The following is a 15,918-nucleotide window of genomic DNA, read 5'->3' on the forward strand; positions in this document are numbered from 1 at the left end:
CCTTAGAGAGAAAAGCCTATTGATTAGGCTTTGCCAAGGTAATTTTTCTGATCCTTTCTTGACGGAGTAGAATTGCTTTTTAAAAAGGCTACTCAAGATTTAACTGACATGATTCCCTGAAATTCAAACCACCTCCAACTCCAAGACAACCAAGAAAGCTGGCAAGTGTCTGAAGTTTAGCACTGTTGCATTTTTTTTTTAAATTAAAGTCTCTTGTAGAAAATAGTAGGCTATACTAATCCCGAATTTAACTCCAGCAAAGTACACCGTGACTTCCATGAGATATGCACTTTTCCCAGTCAGGTTTTGACTAAAAAATTCACAAGTTTACATGATCTAAGAGCCATCGAGCCCTATGTGTGAGGGTTTTCAATGACACTAATTCAGGAGGAGTGAAAAAAGAACACCACCTTGGCTCTCCAAGTGCTACATCCCACACAGCATCCAGTCAAGCAGCTCATTTCTTCTCTGGCTGCAATATTTGCGCACAAGATAAACCAGTTAATTAAACTCTAATTTGCAGTTTTAAGGCAGATGCCACTTGTCTAAGAATGGCTCCATAACTTATTTCTTCCAGTATTTTCCAAGAGCTGCAGGCCAGATACTGCATTTAAACCTACTATGCTTTTAAGTATTAACTCTATCTTACTGTTACAAATAATCACAACTACCAAGTACTCTGATAAAGTAAATTTTAAGCCACTTGGCACTTCCATGAACTTGTTTACTACCTTTCTTTCTGATGCTCTGAATCTACCCTCCCTCCACATTGTGACAAGCAGAAAACAGATCAGAGGATGTCTGAGATAGTTACGCGGCTTCAAAAAGGTTGATGTACAGTAGATACCCTACAAACTGTAATATAAAGCTCTAGAAAGTGTCATTACTATGGAAACATGCAACAATCCACAGTTAGGCCAGCTAACATTAATGACATAGTCTTTAAGGACAGAAGGGTTTTCCCTTTGGAGGTATAGATGAAGACTTGGAATGAAAATGTAGGCTAGCTTTTTTAAAAATAAAAAATCTCCCCAATCTTTAACTGCTCTCTGTAGTCTTACTTAATTTCTCAAACACTTTTAAGGCAAAGTCTCAAAATCTTTCCCTCCCTCAATAGTCCTCTACTTGTCCCTGCTGCACGAGATCCCCTCAAGACACCTGAGAAAAAAGCATACGCTGAACAAAGGTGCTTTTTGCACACCATTGCAATGAAATTGTGTACTCGTGTGCAAGCCATAGCAGTAAGGCACCATGCTTCTGCAGAGATTTTCCAGCTGACAAAGCAGAGGGTCATGGGCACCTGCTGACAGCAGTTCATTCCCCACCACTGGCAGGTAAGTTATCTTGGCAGCTCCACATCTCAGCTCGTCAGTTCTCTTGCCAAGACCCCTTTTGCAAAGTACTGAGCACCAATGCCCTTCGAAGCTGCCCTTCCTCAAAGGGCAGCTAACATGCACTGAGAACTCCTCAAGGGACAGAGAAGGAAGCTACTCGATCGCATTATTGCTGGCCACAGAACCTCAGGCATGCTCACATTTTCACTCTCCTCCCCCAAAACAGGCGAGATGCCAAAGAGTAAGACATATTCAAAGAATTGAAGTCTTTCAATATCTCATTACAGAAAACACCAGACACATTGGCAGAAAGCCAGGCAAGCGTCCAATGAAAACACTCCCATTATAGCTTTGCTTGTGTTTCTATGAACTTTCATAAAAACCAACACCTTTAAGAAATATTTCAGTTTTGATTAATTGGCTTTTTTGATAAAGATCTGTTTTGTTTGAAAACTCCCCAGCTATCCAGTCCTCTCCCACACCTCCCAACCACTGTTTCACCTCCTACAGCCTGCCAGACTTCTGCTGCACTCTTGTTCTTCACGAGCATCCACAGCTACTGCACAGGTTAAAAGATTATCTGCTATGGCACACCTGCAGAACAGTGGACAACAACAGTGTGTGAAAAGGCTGGCTCAAATTCAGAATTCTTTTGGGCCTTCCACAAGCACCCCTCACTACTTTGCAAGGCTTCTTACTTCACGGGCTGAGACACAAGAAATGGAAGACGCTCGCTGCCAGATAAATGACACTGGGATCTTTGACTTCTGTATTGCAAAGTAACACAGTATCTCCTCTTCATTCACAGCCTTTGCATGAAGTTGCAAAGCCAAAAAAACCTCAACTTCCCAATTATTTTCACTGCTCAATGAAAACCGGTTTTCCTTTCAATCCAGACCATAGTGTAACAGCTGCAAAGCTACAGCAGTGTCAGAGGTTCCATGATCAACAGGGTTGAGATGATTGTCCCAAAGTTAACAGGAGGAGGATAAAAAGGATAAGCCCTCTTTTACCTACCATGCATAATTAGCACACTATTAATAAGCTGGATACATTTTAGAACTTTTGCCATGTTTCATCACTCAAAGATTGTCACTACCCAGCATCACATGCTCGGCTCACTTCAGGAAGGAACAGCTTTATCTCCTAGCCAGTAGGCCCACGCTTTTACCAACTCTTTGGATGAAAGTCCGCAACAGACATTTGGTTGTCCATGAGAATCTGAAATATTCGATAAGAACAATTGTACTTCGTAGTATCCAATGTCAGGTCTAGAAGACTATATGATAGAAATAAATATAAAATGCAAGGAGCAAGTAGATTCTCCTTTTTGCTTATTAACTAAAGCAGTTCCTCAGCTGCCTTCACAGAAGAAATACCACAGCATGTTTTCTACCTCTCCACAGGTAGAGTCTTCAAATGGCTATTAAAAAATACTCTTTGGTCAATACATATTTTTGGATAAGAGTAAGGAAAACACAAAATTTAGCATAAGCACAGAGCTACAGTGATTAAGAACAAAGAACTAGCTTTTCATTGTGGAAGATGGAGAATGAAGACAGGCCCAAGCAGTGATACACTATGGCTAAGAGACCTACCAAAGCCAAAAGAAAAAGCCATTCTAAATAAAACCAGCCCAGGGTTGTTTTCCCCAGATATTTCAAAGACTAACCATCCATCCAGGCATCAGGTACAAACCTCACAGGAGAGCCAATTCACAGAAATAATTGGTGCTACTGAGAAGTTTGCTGCACAAGAGCCTACTTAAAAATAATAATATAGCTGTAAATCCACGTGACTCTTGCTGCTCTAAGCAGCATTTTATTTCAGCTTACCACTAGCTCACACCTTTCAGAGAAGTATGCAAAATTGTTCCTCATACAGTACCTGTCCTTGCGCTGTGTCAAACTATTTTCCAGTTACCAAAGTAGAATATTTCAACACCACCTAAATTGCCAGAGAGCCATCTAAATCAAGATCAAAGGGTGCATTTCAAATCAACACTGCAGAAGAAATCTGAAGGTAGAAAAGTATTCAGAGGAAAACTGCTGTACATTGTGTCATGCATCATCTTTTCTAAGAACCCTGATCTTGAAGGAAGTTCCACTGAGGCAGAAGTCCCAACCCATGCAGTCCTACGCAGTGCCCTCACCAGAAGCTGAGATTCAGAGCAGGCATGGAGTAGCCTAGCCAGGCTCAGACTGCACAGCCATTGCTCGTGCTGAGATCTCAAGGCGTAACAAAACAAATTGATTCAATCTCCTCACTCAAGTACACTGTGATCTTCAAAATATTTTAATGAAATCCATTTCACAGCAGCAGTTTGACTTCTTTCACTGTCCCAAAACTTACCAGTGAGGCTGTACTGCACCCTTTGAAAGGGAAAGGATCTTAAACATTCACCTCATTGATTCAAGCTTCCTTGTATCCTTCAAGAGACAACTTTTGGAGACAGGAGATGAATCAGAGTAAAGATGCCACAAACACCGAAGACTTCTAATTTGACACTTGGGAGCAGCTCCTTGGAGGGCCAACAATCTAGATTCCTATAATGTCCCCAAGATGACTATACAGGGCAGTGCAGCATGAGTACGGACAGCCTGGGAAATTTAACTGCAATGTACAAATTCAGGTTATAACAGACAACAGAACTTACATACACAATACTGCTAATGAAATTCTCATCCATCTCACCTCTAAAACATTGTCCTGGGGCAGGTGTTGGAGTGTAAGCCCTACTGCTCACACTCAAAGAAAAACACACCCGAACAGTGGGCTGTGTTCCCTCATTACATCAATTTTTTCTCTAGCTCCATTGCAGCAGCTCTGGTTTCAGGGTTTTTTGTTTGGGTTTTCTGAGGAGAGGGATGCAAGGAAGGAAAGAATTCCTCCAAAAGCAAAGATGATCATGTGCAGCATCAGATTTTACGGACTACAGAGGCTGAAATTTAGGATAAGGCTACAGAAGGTTAAAACCTTGAAAAAAATGGCTCCTGTGGATTTTTTTCTTTCATGGGGAAGAGGAAGAAAGTAACAGAGAGTAAGTAGTAGCTAACAGGAGGAAATGGGAGGTTTATGTTTGGAAGGAGAAAACTGATCTAATGTACAGGAGTCCCAAAGTGACACCAAACCAAAGCTCAAGTTATTCTGTAGTGAAAGAACAAACAAGATGAAGGGGATACGGATTTATGGGTTGTTTTTTTTTTTATTTGTCCAAACCCACAAATTTTTGTGCCGAAAACCATGACGTTTTTCAAGCCTTTCCTAAATAACCATGTGTCAGCTTCAGGGATATCTGATTTTAGAAGACGTAACATTCCTATGAACTACCATTAAAATAACATTTTTCCAATTCACAAACTGGCAGAGAGTCTGGGCGAATGTTGGAATCAGTCACAGGTTGAAGCAGTTGAAGTATTTAATCTCCTTTTTCAAAAAGCACTGGATGGAAGGTAGCCATCTCAAGTGTGCCACCAGACGCAAAGCCAGAGAAGAACCTGGATCCTGTTCAGCCACAGGAATGCTTCAGAGTGCATTGTGCTTCGGCATCAGGATTCACCAGACAGTTGGTCGGTGTCCAGCAGGGCAGCTGGGGTCCTTTTTGGAAAGGGCTACAACAGGCACCACTTGCACTTTGCTTCTTTTGAACTGTATGAATTCTTATAAAACTCCCTGTATATAGCCACTTTTCTTCAAAAGAACTAGAAGAACTTAAGGTAGCAGAATATGTTCACTGAAACATTGCAAAAATCTTTGTCTATTGAGTGGAGGACACAGCAAAGATGAAGGACAATGAAAATCTCTTCTAAAGAGGTAACATCCACTCACATTGTTTGGGGACGCAGCACCAGCTCATATGCTGTAGTTTAGATTATGTGGAGAGGCAAATTCTTGCTTACTTAGCTATTGTGCAGATTTTAACCTGTCAGAAGAAATGAGATAAAAAGCAGGAAAAAAAAAGGAAAGTCTGACTCATTTCCATAGGGGCATTTAGTACACGAGCAGAGACTGTTCTTTAAGCATTACTCAGCAACCCACTTTACGAAAATGAGTCTCCAAAAATCCAGCTGGAACACACCTATTGCTTTGATGAGGCCAAAGTTTTACAGCAACCCGTTTCAACACAGTTAACAGTCTTTTTGACAATAATAAAGCCTAAGCTTTAAAACATACAGGGAATGCTGATAAAAGTATTATTTATGCTGCTGTTTCCAGTGTTCTCTAGTTCTCTGCCCAAAAAGTGACTCACTAAACAACCAACAGAGATGATGTAAGGCACCCAACTGCTTTTAGTACTGGGTGCAGATGTGTATGACCAGCTATGCCTCTGTTTTCCTAAGCTGTAGAGCAAAGATAAGCCCGAATAGCTTCATTCTGGAATAAGCTATTACACAGGCAATGGCAAAGACAGAAGTTAACTCTGCTGCTTGGGAAAACAATATTCCCCAAAGGAAACTCTGAGAAGTCTTCTCCTTTTAAGCAGGTGAGGCAGAAGGAAGCAACTCAGTGATTAACTCCTGTCAGGTATAGGCGTCATGCAATACACAAAATTGTTTGGAACAACAACTGCAGAAGCAACAGTTGCTGCAGGTTTTGCCTTTAAACACGTGGTGAAGAGTTTGGTTTCTTCTCAGAACGTTCTCCCATGTTTTAGTTTGCATAAACCTACAGCTTTACAGAACACAGAGCTGAACAACTCCCTTCCGCAAGCTTTCCCTCCCCAACTATTTCTACATCATCTGAAAGCCTACTGATAAACAAAAATGTCAGCCTTTTAAAGCAGGCTCTCCCATCTCAAGCCAAACATCATTACACTTTATATTAATGGTGCTATTTTTTGTGTTCATGTGTTTAATTGAAAGCTGATGAGTGATATTCTTTAACAGTTAGAGCCATCAAAATGAAAACCAAATGCAAGGAATGCAAAAGCAAGCCTGAAAATGCAATCAGAAATAAAAAATGGTTGCTGCAGTCATTAAATGACAAGGCCAGTAGAGAAATCTAGGTGTAATAAGAACAGAATACAAGCACTTCACATCACTGTCCTCATTTGGAGCTGAGACTCCAAATCAAACTATTTTCCAGGATATGCAGAATACAAGTGACTGAGCCTTATTTATTCCCTGCTCTACCCCAAAACAGTCTGCACAAACTTCCCTTATGTAATAAGGAAACTCTCAACTCCCAACATCTGCTTTTTTGGAAACATGACTTTCAGCAAGACTTAAATTTGCAAAGATGACAGTCGCTGCTACAGTGCTGCTGTCTCGATTACATGCACTAGTAGAACTACTTTTTTTTTTTTTTTTTTTTAAGATTTGTAAGAGCAGAACTTTTCTTTGATAAGCTTCTGGAATCAGCTCAGATAAGCTGAAGGACAATACTGACAACGCTATTAAAATTTGCATCTGTTCTCCCACTGGAAAACTAGTCAGGCATGGACATGCAGTGTTCACCTACATCTGGCTACTGCATACCACAAACCCCATTTGAGAAGCCACATTCAGTTTCCACTATAACATTGATAATGATACAGCAGGACTGGTATCCGAGTAAACACTGCCCTTGAGAGCAGAACCCTATGTTTTCCAAATTACAATTATAGTATCTCTCCCCTAAAACAAGGGTTGTCAAATTATATATGAGAAGAAAATAGAAACTGTAATGAATAAATACACTTTTCCCTTGAATACTTGTCTCTCATACAATGGCAGTGCTGCTTTTGCAAGGTAGACTAAACTGAGAAGCCTATAGATTATTGCTGCCCCCCCCAATTATTAAAAGATTTTGTAACAGCAGCATTGTTACAGCCTGTCTCAGCACATGAGGCAAGGAAGAGTAATATTCCTGAAAGACTGTTGGATCAAGTTATAAATGCGGTCAGTCATATTTGGGCCTAACAGGCTTCGAAAAGGTAGCTTTCATATAGCTTTAGGACAAACACTTATTCTATTATCTGCTCATAAATAGACAGATCCCATTCTGCATTAGTAAGCCTACTTTAAACTTGTGGTTTTCTTCATAATCCACACAAATGAAACTAACCTCTAATTTGTAGTTGAGCCAAATATCTTGGCTGACATCTGTGTCTGAAATCCCAGTGGAACACTCTTACTGATTTTCATCCAACTGTGACAAAATGTATTCAGTGATTACACATTTTATCATTGACACAACTGATAATATATCCCAGATCTACAGAGGAAAAGACATTACTTAGTCCTACTTATTAGAAGCAAGGTAATACACAGGTAGTTATGCTTTAGGTACTCTGGCAACTTTTGCAGTCAATTCAACATCCTCCATTCAAAAACTTAACTTACGGCAGTAAAAACTTTTTGCAGACCTGAACAGATGTCATTAAATAAAAACTAAATTCAATCCAGTAACCTATTTCCTTGTCTTTTCAGACAGCAAGACCCACAGCAAGAACATGCGAGTGAACCCCTGACAGCCAGTTTCCTAATACCACAACCAGCATATGATGTCACTATGGCCATAATACTCTAAATTAATCCTGCTTAGAAAGTTTAGAAGCTACTATGTTAGCTATATGCAACTGATAGTTCCAGTTTTGTCTTCAGACACTGAAAGTTATCTAGTTGCACCTAGTATTATTTGCCACATAGAGATCCTACCTTATGCCAGCGATACATTTTATTATGCCAGAAGCCATGCAAGCAGAAGCAAAAAGCATTATAGAACCATAGAATGGTTTAGGTTGGAAAAGACCTTTAAGATCATCAAGTCCAACCGTTAACCTGGCACTGCCAAGTCCACCACTAAACCATGTCCCTAAGCACCACATCTACACATCTTTTAAATACCTCCAGGGATGGTGACTCAACCACTTCCCTGGGCAGCCTGTTCCAATGCTGGACAACCCTTTCAGTAAAGAAATTTCTCCTAATATCCAACCTAAACCTCCCCTGGCACAACTTGAGGTCATTTCCTCTTGTCCTATGGCTTGCTACTTGGGAGAAGAGACTGACACCCACCTTGCTACAACCTCCTTTCAGGTAGCTGTAGAGAGCAATAAGGTCTCCCCTCAGCCTCCTTTTCTCCAGGCTAAACAACCCCAGTTCCCTCAGCCGCTCCTCATCAGACTTGTGCTCCAGACCCTTCACCATCTTCGCTGCCCTTCTCTGGACACGCTCCAGCCCCTCAATGTCTCTCTTGTGGTGAGGGGCCCAAAACTGAACACAGCATTCGAGGTGCGGCCTCACCAGTGCCAGCTACAGGGGCACGATCACTTCCCTAGTCCTGCTGGCCACACTATTTTTGATACAAGCCAGGATGCCATTGGCCTTCTTGGCCACCTGGGCACACTGCTGGCTCATATTCAGCCATCTATCGACCACTATCCCCAGGTCCTTTTCCACCAGGCAGCTTTCCAGCCACTCTTCCCCAAGCCTGTAGCGTTGCACAGGGTTGTTGTGACCCAAGTGCAGGACCCAGCACTTGGCCTTGTTGAACCTCACACAACTGGCCTCGGCCCATCGATCCAGCCTGTCCAGATCCCTCTGCAGAGCCTTCCTACCCTCAAGGAGATCAACGCTCCTGCTTAACTTGGTGTTGTCTGCAAACTTACTGAGGGTGCACTTGATCCCCTCATCCAGATCGTTGATGAAGATATTAAACAGAAATGGCCCCAGTACTGAGCCCTGGGGAACACCACTTGTGACTGGCCACCAACTGGATTTAATTCCATTCACCAGCACTCTTTGGGCCCAGCCATCCAGCCAGTGTTTTACCCAGCGAAGCATATGCCCATCCAAGCCGTGAGCAGCCAGTTTCTCCAGGAGAATGCTGTGGGAAACTCTGTCAAAGGCTTTACTGAAGTCTAGGTAGACAACATCCACAGCCTTTCCCTCATCGACTAAGTGGGCCACCTTGTCATAGAAGGAGATCGGTTTAGCCAAGCAGGACCTGCCTTTCGTCAACCCATGCTGACTGGGCCTGATCACCTGGTTGTCCTGTATGTGCTGCGTGATGGCACTCAGGATGATCTGCTCCATAACCTTCTCCAGCACCGAGGTCAGACTGACAGGCCTGTAGTTCCCCAGATCCTCCTTCTGGCCCTTCTTGTAGATGGGCGTCACATTTGCTAACCTCCAGTCAATGGGGACCTCCCCAGTTAGCCAGGACTGCTGATAAAGGATTGAAAGCAGCTTGGTGAGCACTTCCACCAGCTCCCTCAGTACCCTTGGGTGGATCCCATCTGGCCCCATAGACTTGTGTGTGTCTAAGTGGTGTAGCAGGTCGCTAAACATTTCCCCTTGGATTATGGGGGCTTCATTCTGCTCCCTGTCCCTGTCTTCCAGCTCAGGGAGCTGGGTACCCAGAGAACTGTGCTTACTATTAAACCACAATAGTAACTGGTCTTACTATTAAAGACTGAGGCAAAGAAGGCATTAAGTACCTCAGCCTTTTCCTCATGCTTTGTCACTATGTTTCCCCCCACATCAAATAAAAGATGGGAGATTCTCCTTAGCCCTCCTTTTGTTGCTAATGTACTTATAGAAACATTTTTTATTGTCTTTTATGGCAGTAGCCAGATTAAGTTCTAGTTGGGCTTTGGCCCTTCTAATTTTCTCCCTGTATAACCTCATGACATCCTTGTAGTCCTCCTGAGTTGCCTGCCCCTTCTTCCAAAGGTCATAAACTCTCCTTTTTTTCCTGAGTTCCAGCCAAAGCTCTCTGTTCAACCAGGCCAGTCTTCTTGCCTGCCAGCTTGTCTTTCGGCACATGGGGATGGCCTGCTCCTGCACCTTTAAGTTTTCCCTCTTGAAGAATGTTGAACCTTCCTGGACTCCTTTGCCCTTCAGGACTGCCTCTCAAGCGACTCTGTCAACCAGTCTCCTAAACAGACCAAAGTCTGCCCTCTGGAAGTCCAAGGTACGAGTTCTGCTGACCCCCCTCCTTACTTCTCCAAGAATTGAAAACTCTATCATTTCGTGATTGCTATGCCCAAGATGGCCTCCAACCATCACATCACCCACAAGTCCTCTGTTCACAGACAAAAAAAATTCGGTAACAGGAGTCACCCTGCTGGTTGTCACCACTGTTGCTCCTGTATTAGTTGTACTGCTGTAAGGCATGCTTTGCAAGGCTGGCAGAACTGAATCCCTAGTTCCACTGCTCTATTTAGGAAAACTGTCCCACTCCTATGTTTAGGATGAATTAAAAGCTAGCAGAAAGCTAGCAATCCCTTGTTGCCTGACCCCTGCCTCTGCTGGAGTTGGAAAAAACTCCTGCATGAGAGAGGCATCAACTTTATTATTATTTTTGAACTTTTGAGCAAGCCTTCTAGCAGAGAGGCTTCAGGACCTGCTCTGAGCATCCATTTACACCTACAACCCCAGACAGAAAACATGAGCACACTGATAAGCTGGTGCAGGTGCACCGAGGCCTGACAGAAGCTACAGCTGCACCACAGGCTGCCTGCCATCACAGCATTTATTTCTGCATTATTATTGGGCAACACTAAGGTGGGTATTAAGACAGCCTGCCAAGATAAATTAAAGGTCTACTGGCCCTTAACAAGAAACAGTATCTCCACCCTTGACTTAGAGGTTACGGGTGACACTGCACATTATGTTCACCTTGCTTTTGTCTTCTGCCTGAAGTTTAGACGCACTAAAAGGTAATCACGAGCAGCCATGCGTGATTTGAGACACTTGGCTCCCAGTATCAGTAGATGCCCATTCCTGCAGCATAAAGACCAACCAGGGATCTCTTCATGCAAGTTCTGTGAACAAAAGACGGTGCTGCCTCCTTTGGCAGCGGGGACACTCGCTGCATATTGTTAGTTTGTGTGCTGCTGAGAAAACATATTGCCACCATTCAGCTGCTCAGGAACTCCAGTCACTGTGCAGGGGAATGATATACTGAAAACCTTCACAAATTTTTGTTGGAAGCAGGCCAAATGGAGTTGTGGTTGTTACCGGGTGCAAATGCAGTGACTTTATCCCAAGGCATGCCGAGTGTTTAAGTCTTCCAAATAAATTCCTCCACGCTCCCCTTAGGGATGACCTATCATCCCAGACCAGAAAACGCTTTCCCACCCCACCTCTGGATGAGGAAAAAGCAGACCACCTCCACCACGCTCTCCCTCCCTCCCCCTGCAATTTAAAAGTTATAGTTCTATGAAATCAAGACATACACATGGGGATCATCCCATGCATCATTTCCAGCTCTGGCTTTTCTAGTTTAAAAATATGAAAGATAAAGTTACTGAACACTTCAGGGATCAGCATGTAACATTAAGACCTTTTGCTAACTGGTGTTTGGACTGCGCAAAGCCTTGATCCCCGACAATAGGGCTTCAATGATGGAAATATTGGCATTATTAATGACAGAAGCGCTGCTTCTTGATGTAAACTTCATAAGGCTGCATGGCCGAATTCCTACAGAAATATTGGAAAGTTGTTTTCCGACCAGTTCAGTTAGGCCAGCCCCTTTCAGCAGCCTCCTTGCACTAAGCCATTCAAGGGGTTTTATTTTTTTTAATAAAAACCCCCACACCAATTGTTTTAAGTCACCTACAATGGAACTCCCGTTTTTGTTTGCTTGATACAAGCAAATACAAATACTAACCTCATGAATAGTTAAAATCAAAAGCATTTACAAGAAAGATACCCTCTGAAATTCACAGAAGCAAACAGATTTGACTGAACTTTACACTTTCAGGAGTAACATCTAAAAATAGGTAGTGTCAGCTATGCAAGAATTTAATGAGTAGTGGCCAGTATTGTGCGTCTGAGAGATCTGTCCAATTTTTAAAGCATGAGAGTTACCAGAGGAAGAGTGTACAGGTCCTTGAGATCCAAAAATCTCAGGATGATCACCTCCTCCTCCTCTTTTAATTAAAGTACCACATACCTAAGGAGAGAAAAAAAGAGCTCACTGCGCTGAAACAAAGAGACTAAACCACACTTGGAGATACAAGCCACAATTCAGGCACAGATTGAAAAGCACATTTCGAAAGTCTAACAGTACATGCCACACAGAAGATACCACTTAGAAACACTTACTTGCTATCAATTTCTCTGCAGGCTAAGATTTTTGATGCATATTTTACTGTACCTTCTGGCTGTACAGATCAGAGACCTGAGAATATAAAGGCCCTTCAATTACCTTACTGCTCTCAGCCTGTTAAGACTCTTACAGGTATAGATACGGTTTCACTGGTGCCCATTTATGCTTACTTTAATTCATCATCAAAGAAAGACTCAACCTCTTCTCCTTGTAAGCCTTCCCTCACTCTTCAGATACAAAAGAAACTTTCTGTCCCATCTAAAAACTTCAGGCACGCAAGGGACAACACATTTCTTCATTTTCAGCACTGGCAATCCACGGGGAAAAAAAAGTTGCACCAAACCCTTCTGAACAAGGTTATTAAGCATTATCAAAGTAACAGTGCCTCAAGGGACATTTTCCAGCCTGTTCCCAAGTATTCTCCCCCCAGCACCAAAACCCAGCGACAACACACACCTCATCTGTCAATGCTGGAAGAGAGCTGGTGAGAAAAGGGTCTCAGAGACTGTAAAAGCGATTAAACTGGAGCTGAATGGAGCTAGGTAAATCACTACCATCAAAGTGTTACAGGCACATAAAGGCACACAGGTGAGGAGGCTAATAAAAACGCTCCTCTAGAAGTGAATACAGCCGAAATATACGGTTTTCAATAAAGGCTTAAAAAAAGAAGACTGGGGAGAGGGGCTGCGAGCAGCTCTCCTTTTCCTGCCTCCTTCCACCTCCCAAAAGGCACCATAAATTGCAGTTATCCTTCCACCCCCCAAAAAAACCAGTATTAAAATACTTTTGCCCAGGAGACAGCGGGTTCAAGTCCCTGAAAAGTTTACGCAGGCATCGAAGTTTAACTACAGATTTCCCCCCCCCCCCCTCCCCCCCTGCAGATGCCCCTCCGTTTTCAAACGGGAAAAGTCTGCAAGGAGCAGGGAGGACGGGCAGGGGAGAGAAGGCAGGAACGAAGGGCGGCCCCGACCCGCTGCGAGGGGTGCACAGGCAGGCACGCAGGCTTCGGCTCCCTACCTGGAGGGTCCATTTCAATGTAAAATATCAGCTCAGTGGAATAGGGCATCATCACTTCCCTCCAGTCCGTGTCATCGCGGTCCATATCCCACACCGTGTTGTACATCACGACAGTCAAGTCCCGGCAGGTTTATAAATAGGAGATTGGCTTTCCCGGCTTTTAATGGAGGGAGGGGGGGAAAAACAAAAACAAAAACAAAAAAGGAAAAAAAAAAAAAGCCGAGAAGAATCCACCCCGCTCTGAAATAACACTTCTAGCAAAAAAAAAAAAAATTAAAAAAAAATCGCAAAATTAAACTTAATTAAAAAAACCCCACCACACAAGCCACCTCAGCAGCTGCCTTGCAGGAACTAAGATAGGTAGTTATATATATAATACATATAAGAGTGCTTCTTTTTGTTTAAAAAGACACCTTTCCACAGAAAAGCCACTTTCCTGAATTCTCTCTAAAAATCGCCATTTTCGGGGTATTTTTAAAACACCGGGCTGAAAGCAAAACAAAACCCCCACACAAAAGCGGGGGGTGGGAAGAAGCGGATAAAAAGGGGAGATTTCGGTCTCTGGCTGAATTCTTTCCGCCGGCGGAGGAGAAAGGAGGGGGCGGCGGGCAACAATAACGGCGGGCGCGGAGCCCGAGCGGGGCGGGCAGCACTGGGGGCCGCTCGGCCCGCGGTCCCCGCCGCCTCGGCTCGGCTCGGCTCAGCGCTGGGCGGGCAGCCCGCGGCGGTGTCGCCCGCCGTGCCCAGCTGGCAGCCCCGCGCGGCGCAGGCGGCGGCCCCGGGCGGCTCCGGCAGGTCGCAGCCCCGGGCTCTGTGCGGCGCGGCCGGCCCCGCTAGGTTTCATTTTAAGAGGCTCTGAGGGGCCCAACCGTCGCCAACCGCCTCTTGCCGAAGACGAGGCCACGCCCCCCGGCGCCGCGCGGGAGGGGCCCCGGGGGCGGGGCTTCGCGCCGGCTTTTTAACCCCTTCGAGAAGGACGGAGGAGGGGGGGGACGCCGTGCGAGCGGGCGCTTCCACGGGGCAGAGGAGGGGGTGGGCAAAAAAAAAGCAGAGGGGTGAAACGTCCCTCTTCACGCCGGCGAGACATGCCCAGACAGAAAGCTTGGCACAAAACAAAAATCTGTTTCCCCGCTTTCCTAACTTTTCCCCGGCTCCCTTTCGCCACTTCGGTCGCCCCTCTCGCCGCCTTTTCCTAGCGACCCCCCCCCTCTTCTGAGGAGAGAAGGGGAGGTGGTAGGTCCCTCGGCTGGCCTGTCGCCAAGGGGCTGCTGCCGCGGAGCACGCGCGGGGGGCGGGGGCAGTCGAGCCCCGTTGCCAGAGCTGCTGTCTTTGTCTGAGGGAGCAGCGAGCGCCGGGATTGGCAGAGGGTTCCGGGCGGCTCACCCAATCAGCCGGCGGCAAAGCCGGCCGGCTCGATGGCGATTGGCTGGGAGCCCCAGTTACTAAGCGGGACAAAGAAAGGCGAGCGCTGAGGGGGAAAGGGGCTGAGGGGGCGCGCGGGAGCCCCCGGGAGCCCGCAGGAGCCCCGGCCCTGCAGCCCGGCCGGGGCCGCCCGCGGGCTGGGCCCTGCGCCCCCCGCTACAGCCGGCCCCAACGCTACCGGTGGGGGAACGCTCCCTGCCCGCACCGACGGGGGGCTGCACCCCTCCCCGGCCGGTGCCCCGCAGCGCCGGGCCTACCTGCTGCCCTGCAGCCAGGGCCGGTCCCCCTTTGGGGATGGGGTCTGTGGGAGACGGTCAGGGCCCAGGCCCAGGAGGCCCTTTGCAGGTAGAGCCACTGTCCCCATCCCGGGCTGGGGCCTGGGCTGGCCGACCCCTGCCGCACCACCTCCCAGCTGCCTGCCCTGCTGCTGCTGCCGCCAGAAACATAGGCTCTCCTCCCCTGCCTTACTTCTGCAGGTCCCTGGCAGCTGCCTGCTGTGTATTCCAAATAATAACCTGAGCGTTTCGGAGGGTATCATAACCATTTGCTAACTAGAGTGTGACCCCTGGGGAAACCCAATGCTCTTTCTAGCGACATAACCAGGGGCGGGGGGGGGGGGGGGGGGGGGAGCAGAGGAAAAGGCACCAAACTGGATGGCTGCCTCTCACAAGCTTTGGGATAAATCTGAACTGCAAACACAGCCGAAACTGAACCTCACCCTGCCTGCCAGCCACATCCCGACGGCCAGACCCTGAGCCCACAGCCCACAAGCACCGGCGGGAGGCAGAAATACAGCCAGCTCGGCAGCCAGCCTCGGTCTTAGCGTGGCGAAGCATCCTTAAAGAAAGGCAAAATGACAGCTGTTGATAAATTTCCTTTTCCTTAAAAGCCCTTTCTGGAGACTTCCAACCAGTGTCACAGGCACAAGGACAGACGAGCACCTTGATCTGCTGCAGAGATGCCAGGGTATGTTAGAAAACCCAGCACTGAAGTTGTCTGCTTTATTTGCACTTTAAAGCATGGAAGAGAAAATTATGAATAATTTCTCCTGCTCTAGCACCAGGCAGAAAGCTCCTGAAAACATACTCCTGGCTTAGGTGAAGCA

General features: G+C 45.8%; 1 protein-coding gene across 1 annotated transcript in view; it reads right to left on the reverse strand.

Annotated features, from left to right (window-relative positions):
- The window catches only part of PIK3R3 (phosphoinositide-3-kinase regulatory subunit 3), a 35,451-nt gene extending 21,867 nt beyond the window's left edge, over nt 1–13,584 (reverse strand). The window contains exon 1 of the mRNA XM_075508695.1: nt 13,392–13,584. Within this exon, the coding sequence (XP_075364810.1) occupies nt 13,392–13,497 (106 nt within the window). The 5' untranslated portion in view covers nt 13,498–13,584. The remainder of the gene's footprint in view (nt 1–13,391) is intronic.
- Nucleotides 13,585–15,918: the final 2,334 nt, after the last annotated feature.

Source organism: Mycteria americana, chromosome 7, assembly GCF_035582795.1.
Source record: "Mycteria americana isolate JAX WOST 10 ecotype Jacksonville Zoo and Gardens chromosome 7, USCA_MyAme_1.0, whole genome shotgun sequence".
Lineage (NCBI taxonomy): Eukaryota > Metazoa > Chordata > Aves > Ciconiiformes > Ciconiidae > Mycteria > Mycteria americana.